The following is a 12,382-nucleotide window of genomic DNA, read 5'->3' as shown; positions in this document are numbered from 1 at the left end:
GAAAAAGTTAACATATTTGACCTTTTTCTAACTCAATAAATTATAATTTAACACTGCAGTCAAAAATTTAACTTTTAATCAGATCAAACATACAATCCGTAAATCCGTAAATGAGTAATATTTAAATATAGTAAAACAATTAAATATTTTTAAATGATAATGGATTCAAAATATTTAAAATTAAATTTATTATTTTCCAATTTCAAATATTATAACGGATTTCAACTTTTCGTATTAAACCCCTCACCATTTATCAACTAACTTGTATATCAAATTATATCATTTCCAGAGAATTGTTTAAAAGTAAAGTGATTTTGAGTGTCATGTTACTATTAAATTTACTTTATATTTAATCTTTCTTTGTTCATACAACTTTTATTTTTTACAAGATATAAGAAATGTATCATTAATGAAAAAAAATATAATTAACATATAAGTCATAATAATTAGAGTTTGATTGCAAAGTTGATCTTAGTTATGATTCATAATAATTAAGTTATTCTTATTGAGTTTTTTTGTTTAATTTTCTTTGTATTTGGCTCAGAGTCATGATTTCTCTTGAAGTCTCTCCCAAAGTTTAAACTATCGTATCTTCTCTTATAATTAGTTTAAACTATCATATCACCACCCTTAGAACCATTAGAAGATTGATATATGTGTATATTTAAACTTTTTGAAGATACAAAGATAACAATGTTTATGTTTTTATTTATTTTAATTTGATCTTATAATTGACAAGTTTACCACTAGCCAATATATATATATATATATATATATATAAATATAAACCTCCTAGTACTTTGGAATGATATTTTTTTTTCCTTATTTTTAAAAAGTAGATACTATTATATCAAATCAATTCAATGTAACAAATAATACATAAAAAATTACGATGTTGCTTTATTCAATTACTTTATTACAAATACTCTCATTCAAAAAAAAAATGAAGACACAGTGCAACAACGTCACTGTATAGCCAATTAGTTGACTTCACAAGGTGGATCGCTGCAGCCATGTGAAGGTCCAGAAGGTGGAATGAATCCTTTGGGAAGAACATTAAAATGAATATTTTTAATGACTCTAACATGTTGAGCACTACAAGGTGGATCGCTGCATCCCTCTGAAGGTCCAGATGGTACAGTAGAACCTTTACTAGAAAATATTTCTTCCTTGTTCAAACTTTTCCAGGGAAATATAGCATTTACTATCACTATATTTGAGAGAATCAAAAATAAGAAAAATGAACTTAATCTAATCATCATTTTGGATTCCTTCATATGAAAATCAGAGGTTAAATGCTAACTTTTATACCACGTCAAGAGACAAAAATATAATAATAATATTAATATTATTATTTAATAAAAATGACAGTTATATATAAGTAATCTTTGACTAATCTTTCAACATAGAAAATTATTATACCTAAACTCTATAAACGGAAAAGGAATGCAAAAAAAATAATTTTAATATTTATTTAATAAATGATTTATTGATTGTTTATCATTAATTATAAATTTATTAGATCAGATAAAAAGTCAAAAGAAAAAGTCAAAGATGGTATATAATAATAATAATATAAATTCAAAGAATATTTACTTTTATTTAATAATTAAATGTTACATATAGAAGAATATAAAAGTCACATTTCTTAAGTTGAATGAATAAATTTTATTAATAATGTAATATTTATTAATCAATTCATTTTTATATATTATTTTCAAAATTCAATAATTAATATATTTTATAGTCAATCTTTAAATATAAATTATTCATTAAATATAATATATTTATATAGTTTTTACTATATATATTGCATATTTTATTTTTATTAAAATTTAAGAATATAATATAGTTTGAATATATTTAATTTGTTTCTTGGCCATAAATATTGTTAGAATTTTATTTGTTCAATGTTAATTTTTTATCCATATATTCTATAACATCGACAATTTTGGTTTCTATTTTTTTCCCAGCAACTTTAATCCTTGAACTTTTAATCAACCATTCCTAATTTTAGTTCTTTAACTTTTTTTACGCAATCCCAACTCCTTAATTTCTAATTATTTATAATTTTATTTTGTTATACAATTTAAAAAATATATTAAATCACTTTCATGTCCAAGTAAAAAAACATTCGGACTGATGTTTCGTATAATTAAAAATTAAAGAATCAGAATTACATCAAAAGAAAATTCAGTGATCAAAATTATGGATAAGTAAAACCTATGAGACTAAAATCGTGACAAAATAAATTAAGGATAAAAAATACAATTAAGCTTTTCTTCTACTTTTATAAGAAAATAATTATCTTTAACATTAAATAAATATATAAATGCAAGAGAGAATAAACAAATTAATTCAAGTAGTTCTACATATTCATGTTGAAGGGAAACAATATCATAATTACTCAATAATATAAAGGTGAAGATTCCTCTACAATGGTTTAAGCAAGTATAAATATAAGATGAAGAAAAATGTACAGAAAATACCATAACATACAATTACAATTCTACATTCTTAGAAAATTCTTAGAAAAAACCTAGAGTGTATATTTTCTATCTTTAATCTTTGTATAGTTGGAAAAATAATTTTGTAATATTCTTTACTATCTAAAGTTAAACTTTATAGAAAAGTCTTTATTGTATATATTTTCTATGAGAGTTATTTTTTAGGTTTACTTTGTTCATTGTTATTTGTAGTTAGAAAATGATACTTAAGAATACTTTGTTTATTGTTAATTGACTTGTTTATTTTAGTTTTTTTATTAATGAAACTTTTTGGAATTATTAAATGAAACTAGACATATTCCAAGTATTTATGATAAATCAATATAATCTTTTGTATTATTTTTATTCATTAGTCGATATTTGTTTCACAATAGGAGGCTAATGTTCTCATAAAAAAACATTTAGTGTTTTATTTAACAACTTTGTTTTAACTCATTTGTATCTTCAATATTTGTGGATCTTGTAACTTACTTAAATATTTTGAAGGATAAATATAAAACTAAAATTTTTAGATAATTTTATTGTAATTTATTGAGCACTTTATCAAGAAAAAAAATATACTTTTATATTATATTTTGTTTAGCACTTTATATTAAGCTATACCTAAAAGCTATATTTGTTAACTAAAAATGTAAAGTAAATTAATAATTAACTGAAAATAAAACATTGAAATGTATATAAAAGCAAGATAAGTTAAGGAATTAAGGATTAATCAACTAGATCTCAGAGTATTTATTCTTTTACTAGATAAGTTTCTAACAATAATTTATTCAATGCATAAAGTAGATATTGTTTTATTACATGCAAAAATCTTTGACATATGCGCCACGACAATACTTCAACTTTGTTATGGCTTCATCCAAGTCCACTCCAAGAAGCTTAACAAACAATGTTGACATTGATGTGAAATTTGACGTCACATATCCATAAATTTGTTTCACGATGGGGATATGCAACAACGCAAACACATCATTCAACATGGTTGTCATCTCACTGCATAGCCCATTAGTTGACTTCACAGGGTGGATCGCTACAGTGATGTGAAGGTCCAGAAGGTGGAGTGGATCCATTGGGAAAAACATCAAAATGAATATTTTTAATGGCTCTAACATGTTGAGCTCCACAAGGTGGATCACTGCATCCCTGTGAAGGTCCAGATGGTGGAAAAGAACCTTTACTGGAAAATGTTCCTTCCATGTTCAAACCTTTCCAGGGAAATATAGCATTTACTATCACTATATTTGAGAGAATTAAAAATAAGAAAAATGAACTTAATCTAATCACCATTTTGGATTCCTTCATATGAAAATGAGAAGTTAAATGCTAACTTTTATAGCACGTCAAGAGACAAAAATATAATAATAATATTAATATTATTATTTAATAAAAATGGCAATTATATATAAGTAATCTTGACTAATCTTTCAACATAGAAAATTATTATACCTAAACTCTATAAACGTGCAAAAAATTAATTTTAATATTTATTTAATAAATGATTTATTGATTGTTTATTATTAATTATATATTTATTAGATCTGATAAATAGTTAAAAGAAAAAGTCAAAGATGGTATATAATAATAATAATAGTATAAATTCAAATAATATTTACTTTTATTTAATAATTAAATTTTATTATATAGAAGAATATAAAAGTCACATTTCTTAAGTTGAATGAATAAATTTTATTAATAATGTAATATTTATTAATCAATTCATTTTTTATATAGTATATTTCAAAATTCAATAATTAATATATTTTATAGTCAATCTTTAAATATAAATTATTCATTAAATAGAATATATTTATATATATTTTACTATATATTGTATATTTAATTTTTATTAACTTTAATATTTAAAATTTAAGAATATAATATAGTTTGGATAGACTTAATTTGTTTCTTGGCCATAAATATTGTTGGAATTTTATTTGTTCAATGTTAATTTTTTTATCATAATTTTTTTTCCATATATTTTATAACATCGACAATTTTGGTTTCTAATTTTTTCCAGCAACTTTTAATCAACCATTCCTAGTTTTAGTTCTTTAACTTTTTTTACGCAATTCCAACTCCTTAATTTCTAATTATTTATAAATTTATCTTGTTATACAATTTAAAAAATATATTAAATCACATTCATGTCCAAGTAAAAAAACATTCGGACTGTTTCGTATAATTAAAAATTAAAGAATCAAAATTACATCAAAAGAAAATTCAGTGACCAAAATTATGGATAAGTAAAAACTATGAGACTAAAATCGTGACAAAATAAATTAAGGATAAAAAGTACAATTAAGCTTTTCTTCTACATTTATAAAAAAAATAATAAGTATCTTTAACATTAAATAAATATAAATGCAAGAGAGAATTAACAAATTAATTCAAGTAGTTCTACATATTCATATTGAAGGGAAACAATATCATAATTACTCAATAATATAAAGGTGAAGATTCCTACAATGGTTTAAGCAAGTATAAATATAAGATGAAGAAAAATGTAAAAAATACTTGTGTACTTACTTTATAATTTAATATTTTCATTAATGAAACTCTTTGGAATTCTTAAAGAAGACTAAACATATTTGAACTAGTTATGAAAAATCAATATAATTGTGTAATGTTTTCATTAAAACATCTAGTGTTTTATTCAGTGTCTTTTCTTGAACTCATTGGTACCTTCAATATTTATTGATATTGTAACTTACTCAAATATTTTAAAGGCAAATATAAAACTAAATTTTTTAGAGAATTTGATTATTGTAATTTACTGAGCCTTTTATTAAGAAAGAGACTAGTTTGATATTATATTCTATTTAGACAATAAATAAAAATAAGACTATTGATTTTTGTACCTCCTTCGTTACTTTTTAGAGTCTAAGGACCAAAAAATAACATTTTACAATTTTTACACTTTTCAAAACATAATATCCAAAATTTATTAAAAAAATCAGAATAAACATTTTAAAAAAGTATTCCAGGATCCGACCCTACCCTACACAAACGGGTTGGTGCTAACCCAAAAAAGGCCACTATGACCCGACCCGACCCGACTCTGTAGAAGCAATTATATTGGTTATTTGAGTGGAAAGTGGCAACCGTTAGAAACATAATATTTGAATGGCAACAGTATTTGGCGGGTGAAGAAAACGAAGGAACCACCATTTTCATTTCCATCGTCTTTTTCTTCTTAGAAGCATAAAACTAATACTAACAGTAACAACAATAATAATAATTTCATCATAGTAAAATGTGGAATCTTGAACATGATTGGTACTCTCCCAAGAGTCTTCTCAGCACTCCCACCCATTACGATTTTCCAGTAAATTATTCACCATCACTCAATCTTAGTTTCAATCTTGCAACTTTTGTAATTGTTTTTTTTTTTGTTTTGTTTAGGGTGATCGCTTCGTTCCCAACAGGAGTTTGATGGATCTTGATCAAGCCCAGAGTTTGCTCACAAACAGGACCAAAAAAATTCAGAACAAAAAATTCAATGTATCATCCCTCTTTTTCACTCCTTTTATGTGTTTGTTCTCTTTTTTTCATGCTTAAGAAACATAACTTTCGAACCTTTTTGAATTTTGGTGGTTGGGGTTGTACCCTTCTTTACTGAGATTCAAAGAGTTCTTCTTCGTTTCTAAAGTTGTCAACTTTTTCCTCACAACTCAAGTAAAGTCATTCTTGTTGAAATTCTTGAATGTATACTTACTTTTCCCATGGTTGGTTGTTTTTAACCTCTTCAAAATACATTTTTTCTTGCCTCTGGAATATTCAGTGCATCAGATTCTGAATGTTTTTGTATTTTATTTCCATTGTTGAAGTTATCTTGTTAGAGAAGTCATGTGTATTGAGGCTTTATTTTGGGTGTGTTTTCTCTATATTCAATGACAGGATGCGTACAGACAGATAGTGGATGAGAAACTAAGTTTGGATTCAGAAGGAAAGCCATTTAGGATGTTAGTTTTTAGGGGAAGTCCAAAATCAAGCAGAAAATCCATTCGTTATATCGATGAGATACGAGAGGAAGAAGCAGCAGCATTGCAAAACATTAGCAATCAACACAGTTCTAGAAGATTGCCTAAGGTTTTGTTCATCACAGTGTGTTAATAATAGTGTTTTTATTGTATATTCTATTTTTAGATAGTGTGCTAACTTCAATTTGTTGAAACATTTATGCATTGTGAGTGATAGAATTTATATCTGTCTAAGCAAAATGCACCTTTATTTGCCTTTGGTGTGACCTTGTTCTAAATGTTCTTCAGTGGTAACCCTAAAACATATCAACACAAATGCTTTACATTTGTGATTGTCGGCCAAAACAATTTCTAAGTTGCCGTTGAAAAATTACGAAGTTTAGCCGATATGGGGTTGAATGTGATGTTTTTCTAGTTATCTTATTGAAAAGAACAACTGAACACATATAAATTGTTACGACAAAAAGACTGCCTTTGCAAAACTATGAAACTCGTGTCACTGTAAGAACATTCATGTTTAGATAAGAGTAGAGCAGAGCAATCATAACAGTCTAATATGTCATAGATATATTACATCATAAATCATAAAAGGGAGAAATTTTCATAACTTGTGTATTTTCCTCAAATCAGCTATATATCCAAAATACAAAGCCATGATCTTATGCTGCAACCTGATTGGATGAATGGCATAACTATACTTGCAGGGAGAATCAAGGATATTGGATGCACCGAATATTAGAAATGATTACTACGCAAACATCATGGATTGGGGGAAAAACAACATTCTTGCTGTTGCTTTAGGCTCAAAAATGTACCTTTGGAACTCAGACAATAGTAATGTAACAAAGTTGTTTAATGCCACTGGCAACGATTTTCCTACGAGTGTTTCCTGGTCAGAGGATACCAAATACTTGTCAGTAGGATTTAAGAGCTCAAAACTTGAACTCTGGGATGCAGAAACTTCCAAACCAGTATGTTTCTTTCTTTTTACGGGGCTTCTCAAAGATCAGCAAGTAGTTAATTATACACTACAAATATGTGCAGATAACTCAGTTTTTAACTTTCAGATAAGGATCCTCGAGGGTCATGGTGAAAGGATAGCAACCATTGCATGGAATGGTCATATTTTAACTTCTGGAAGCCATGACAAGTACATTTTAAATCATGATGGTAATCTGTTGTTCCTTTCAACCCTTTTCAGATACTGAGTGTATAGCAAGCAAGACAGTGAAATGAAATAATTTAACATCTTGACGTTTCATGCTCTTGTAAGCAGTTAGAGCAAGAACAAATGTGATATCCCGGGTAAAAGCACACAGAGCAGAAGTTTGTGGTCTAAAATGGTCAAGGAGCAACATATTGGCCAGTGGTGGAAATGAAAATCATATTTATGTATGGGACTTAGCTAAAATGAGTTCCTCAAATTTCTTGCACTGTTTTAAGGACCATTGTGCTGCAGTCAAGGCACTTGCCTGGTGTCCTTATGATTCAGGTGTGCTTGCCTCTGGAGGTGGCACTGAAGATAGATGTATCAAGTTTTGGAATGTGAAAAATGGAACCTGCATTTTCAGCATAGATACAAAAGCTCAGGCAAGACAGTTATTTGTTTCCTTGTTTTGGTAATGTCTTGTTATCATGTTGCATTTATTGTTTAGTATTAAACATTGTCATAAGCCAAAAGGAATAAATCATCATTTTCTCAATTGTACTGATGCATTTCATGCAGGTTTGCGGATTAGAATGGAATAGACACCACAAGGAGCTATTGAGTGGTCATGGATTCAGCACAAGTTCACATCACAACCAACTTTGTTTGTGGAGATATCCATCAATGACTAAAGTGGGAGCCTTGGACCGTCACACTTCTCGAGTACTCGATCTATGTCAGGTATGCTGCAAGTCATACACAATCAATTATGACAATGTATTTGAGTCCAACTTTGTGAACATCATGAAACAATTTAATCTTTGATTTGGTAGTTACTTCATCAAACTAAAATTAAATTATTCTTATGTTTTGCAGAACCCAGATGGTTTAACTGTGGTATCAGCTGGGGCAGATGAAACTCTGCGCTTTTGGAATGTATTTGGGCCACCTGTCATTGATAATTATGAGACAGATCTGGATAACCTTTTGTCTCTCAAGGTGTCCCCATTAAGGTGATGGAAACAAGACAATTTTCTTCATTCAAGCTTATATTCTTGTGTAAATAGTAATGGTGACATTGGTCTTAATACATTTAGCAATCTTATTTTAGAAAGTAGGTAATGAGAATGCTTATATAAAATATTATTTGGTTCAAAATGTCAGGTCTCTGATCTATTTAAGTGGATATAAATATTAACTTTAAGTATTAATAATTATATGAAATTTGTTATAATGTATTAAAAATTATATATATATATATAAAGTCAAATTACTAAGATTATTAAAAATTTAATTATATTTTCTTTAAAAATTATTATGTACTTTATTTTTGTTCTCTGACCACATCAAAGTCTAATTGGTTTTTGCAAGACAATCCATAAATTAAGACTTAAAGCTATCAACGCATGTATATAATATTAAGCATTAAATTAGAACATTTATCTTAGAACAAAATTTGCAGCTTGAAGTGATTGAGCCTCTATACCACACCCAGCTAGTGCAAAGAATACATACTTCTAAACCCCACATGAAAAATATTTTACTCATCATCCGCACCCAACTCAGCATCACTATCAGAATAAATCTCAGGAGTAGCTTCACTGCTTCTAGGTTTCTGTTCTTCGCTTTCATTCCTCTCAGCCTCTTTCTCCCTCTCCACAATTCGAGCCTTAGCTTGCTCGAGTCTTGAGCTGACTGCATCCCAAGACACAAGCTTATCCATGAACACTGATATATAATCAGGGCGCTGGTTCTACAAAGATAACAAAGCAGTCATAGATGTATATTTATCTATTGAGCAGAATTATCAAAGACAGTAATCACTGTGTAATTCTCTGAACTAACTAACATCTTACCTGAAAGTCAATGTAGTAAGCATGCTGAATAAAAGTAAAGTATTATCACAAAGTCAGCAAACTTTTTATCAAAGAAATGAAATGATAATTTTAATGTCCTCAAATCCACGAAAACAATGAAAACTAGATTAGTACCTCCCAGACATCAATGGTAAGGAGTGGCTGCAAGAAATTAATATTGAATCTTGTCAGACATTTTAACCATGATGCTAAGGCCTTACCTTAGCATTCATGTTTTAAAATATAAAATGAATTTTGGATATTATAGCTAATCCTTATAACTTACATGATAGTAGTTCCAAACAAGGGGGTTCACAGCATTGGGAGTCTTCACCACAACTAGCTTCTTGTCCTCGTCAGATGGAAGAGGATTCACCGCATTTCCCACGTCAAGTTTGCTTTCTTTATCTGTATATGAAAAAGAAAAAGAAGGGTAAAGGCCACTTGCTAGGTTAGATATACCAAGAAAAATAAAAAATGAATGCCAGAAAATTAGTATGATCAGAAGGGTATTTACTCACAGGCAAGCCATGTCCATCCTGAACCAAAATGTGTTGAAGCAGCAGTCTTGAACTCGTCAAGGAATTTTTCAAATGAACCAAAGTCTCTTTCAATCAGCTTTAGAAGATCCCCAGATGGCTTTCCACCACCACCGGGTTTCATGGACTCCCAGAAGAAGTCATGATTCCATGCCTGCAAAAAGTTGCACATGATTGTTATGCAATGATTTAGAAAAATAGACAAGACTTAATGATTACAACTATGCATGCCTGTGCTGCATTGTTGAAAGCCGGAAGAAAGTCACCCTTATTGTACGAACTAACTACAACGTTCTCCAGTGACTTCTCCTCTAGATCCGTTCCATCAATTTGCCTGTTCAGATTATCTACATAAGTCCTGTGATGCTTCCCCCAATGATATTCGAGTGTCTCCTGACTCATAATTGGCTCCAAAGCATTCTGAGAATTTTAATTATGACAGTATTGGTAAAAATATGTATTATCAGTCCAGCATCAACATAAAAATCTCCAGAAAAGTACAAGACATATGGTAGGTCATCGCAAAAACTACATGAAACTCTTGCGACATTGTTTAATCAGTTCAGTGTAACTGTTGTGCTGCACAGAAACAAATTAAATGGCTAGTTGTAATAAACTGAAGTCTGCCCAACAGAGTGATTGTATTGTAATTATAGTAATTCAAGTCAATGTGATATTAACTTCAAGAAAAAGATACAGCCAGGCTAAATATAATTTTATGGCAATTGCCATGTTTCATTTGAAGCACAGTTCCCTTTAAAAGTTTGCCAACTTAAAGGAAAAGTTAGCCAACATGTTTCATTGGGAGAAGCACACCACTAAAGCAAGCCATTGTAGCTGGTGAGTCCAAAGCCTTATAAACCCCACACCAAAATATCATTTCCAAGGTGGACCTCAAGTCATATACCTTGCAATTGGATCAAACACAATTAATTCTAATAAGTAATAAATGGAGTAATTGACAAACTTTAGATCTTACCAGTGGATACGGTGGTGGCTTCAGCTCAAACTTTGCAGTGATTTCAATACGTCCAGCTTTCCTTATACATCTACTCTGCAGCATTCAACATATTCTTCTTATATTTTTTTTCTTTTAAGAAGATGAAGAGTGAGAGGTTTAATTAGGAAAACTTTTAAACAGGACATGCTTTTCCAGCCAGAAAATTTAAGTGAAAAGTCCAATATGATCTGATAGACACCCCAAATCACAGACAATATTACAAACTTATAATCATAAAATGTAGTAGTAATCCATAAAAAGGTTATATATTGGCTGTAAAGTTCAAGCATTTATTGTTGAATTGAAGGTCAGTTTTTGTTTACCATATTCAATATATCAATTTCGTTCACTTTTTTTCCATAACTCGTTTTTCTAATAGGTAAACTTAAACATTTCAGCCGATTTTGCATCAATAGGCCTTGAAGTTTTCTCTTTAGTATAGTTATAGACTCCTTTTCTGGTCTCTAGATTTGGAGTATTCTACTCACAACATAATAACTATGTAGACTCCTTTTACTACACAAAGTGCGTTGCTAGCACTCCTCATATTTATAATATCATTGTCAAACCAAATCGCAATTTTGTATGCATTTGTTCATGACTAAGAAGCCCAAACCAAACCAACAAATAGCCTTATCTTGGGCACAGAAATAAAACAGCAAAAGACACATGATAATAAAAAATAAACTAATATTATTCCTTTTCTATTAAAAAAATCAGATAAATAAGCTTTTGATCCTTCTGAATTTAAAATTTTGAGTTCTAGTCCCTCTGAAAAAATTTCTGAACTTTTAATCCATTTTTATTGCTCATAATCAGTCCCAGGGAGGGACAAAAAATGGGAACAAAGGGTAAAATTTAACTCCTCATAGACGAACTATGAGGAACTAAAAATGGGGAACAAAAACTTACTTACCCAAAAGGAAAAAAAAAATTCTTAAAATGCTAAAAGTGTGTGTTGGAAATGGATAGTGGTTCGAAAGCAAACCTCTTTCTTCCACAATTTGAAGGTACCCAAAGAGAACCCTGCTAGCCAAACGAGAAACCCGTGTGAGAGAGAGAGAGAGAAGAGAAGAGAAGAGAGAGAAAGGTGGAACCTTGAGTTTGGCGAGGAAGAAAAGGCGAAGGTGGGAGAAAAGTAGAAGCAGCGGTGGAAGGGGAAGATAGCCAATTCATCTTCTGGTCTGCCTCTGCTTCTCACTCAGCTGTTTCAAAATATTTTGCCTCTCCTAATCTTCTTCTCTGTAACACTACTACAGTATAATACATGCTACATTCCTCTTTTCTACTTTTCTTATACTTCGTTTTTACCTCTTTATTCAAATTCACTTTTCTACTAATTTAGAGATTGTT

General features: G+C 29.3%; 2 protein-coding genes across 2 annotated transcripts; one reads left to right on the top strand and one right to left on the bottom strand.

Moving 5' to 3' along the window:
* The first annotated feature begins 5,760 nt into the window (after window positions 1-5,760).
* Window positions 5,761-8,781, top strand: LOC137830446 (cell division cycle 20.2, cofactor of APC complex). The gene is made up of 8 exons (XM_068637781.2): window positions 5,761-5,832; window positions 5,910-6,008; window positions 6,405-6,596; window positions 7,192-7,458; window positions 7,555-7,657; window positions 7,764-8,077; window positions 8,214-8,375; window positions 8,511-8,781. Exons 1-8 carry the CDS (start codon window positions 5,761-5,763, stop codon window positions 8,649-8,651), a joined length of 1,350 nt encoding a protein of 449 aa, XP_068493882.1. The 3' UTR covers window positions 8,652-8,781.
* Window positions 8,782-9,017: 236 nt separating this feature from the next.
* FSD2 (Fe superoxide dismutase 2) lies at window positions 9,018-12,311 on the bottom strand. Its single transcript, XM_068637783.2, has 9 exons — window positions 12,127-12,311; window positions 12,018-12,055; window positions 11,009-11,083; window positions 10,261-10,449; window positions 10,012-10,183; window positions 9,777-9,898; window positions 9,626-9,652; window positions 9,491-9,514; window positions 9,018-9,387 (listed from the first exon to the last, which is right to left on the bottom strand). The coding sequence occupies exons 1-9, from the start codon at window positions 12,203-12,205 to the stop codon at window positions 9,175-9,177; spliced, it is 939 nt and encodes a 312-aa protein (XP_068493884.1). The 5' UTR covers window positions 12,206-12,311; the 3' UTR covers window positions 9,018-9,174.
* Between the last annotated feature and the right edge of the window lie 71 nt (window positions 12,312-12,382).

The sequence above is a fragment of the Phaseolus vulgaris genome, chromosome 7 (assembly GCF_051622355.1).
Source record: "Phaseolus vulgaris cultivar YP4 chromosome 7, ASM5162235v1, whole genome shotgun sequence".
NCBI classification, from domain to species: Eukaryota; Viridiplantae; Streptophyta; class Magnoliopsida; order Fabales; family Fabaceae; genus Phaseolus; species Phaseolus vulgaris.
Note: the sequence above shows the minus strand (reverse complement) of the source record. Positions and strands in the feature narration are given on the sequence as shown.

Excerpts from the sequence above, each read along its gene's own strand:
- LOC137830446 (XM_068637781.2), top strand. The coding sequence starts at position 5,761 with ATGTGGAATCTTGAACATGATTGGTACTCTCCCAAGAGTCTTCTCAGC. Across the intron at positions 5,833-5,909 it reads CCACCCATTACGATTTTCCA|GGTGATCGCTTCGTTCCCAA; the intron begins GTAAATTATTCA and ends TGTTTTGTTTAG. Across the intron at positions 6,009-6,404 it reads TTCAGAACAAAAAATTCAAT|GATGCGTACAGACAGATAGT; the intron begins GTATCATCCCTC and ends ATTCAATGACAG.
- FSD2 (XM_068637783.2), bottom strand. The coding sequence starts at position 12,205 with ATGAATTGGCTATCTTCCCCTTCCACCGCTGCTTCTACTTTTCTCCCA. Across the intron at positions 9,653-9,776 it reads TTGTTTGGAACTACTATCAT|CCACTCCTTACCATTGATGT; the intron begins GTAAGTTATAAG and ends AATTTCTTGCAG. Across the intron at positions 9,515-9,625 it reads TTACCATTGATGTCTGGGAG|CATGCTTACTACATTGACTT; the intron begins GTACTAATCTAG and ends ACTTTTATTCAG.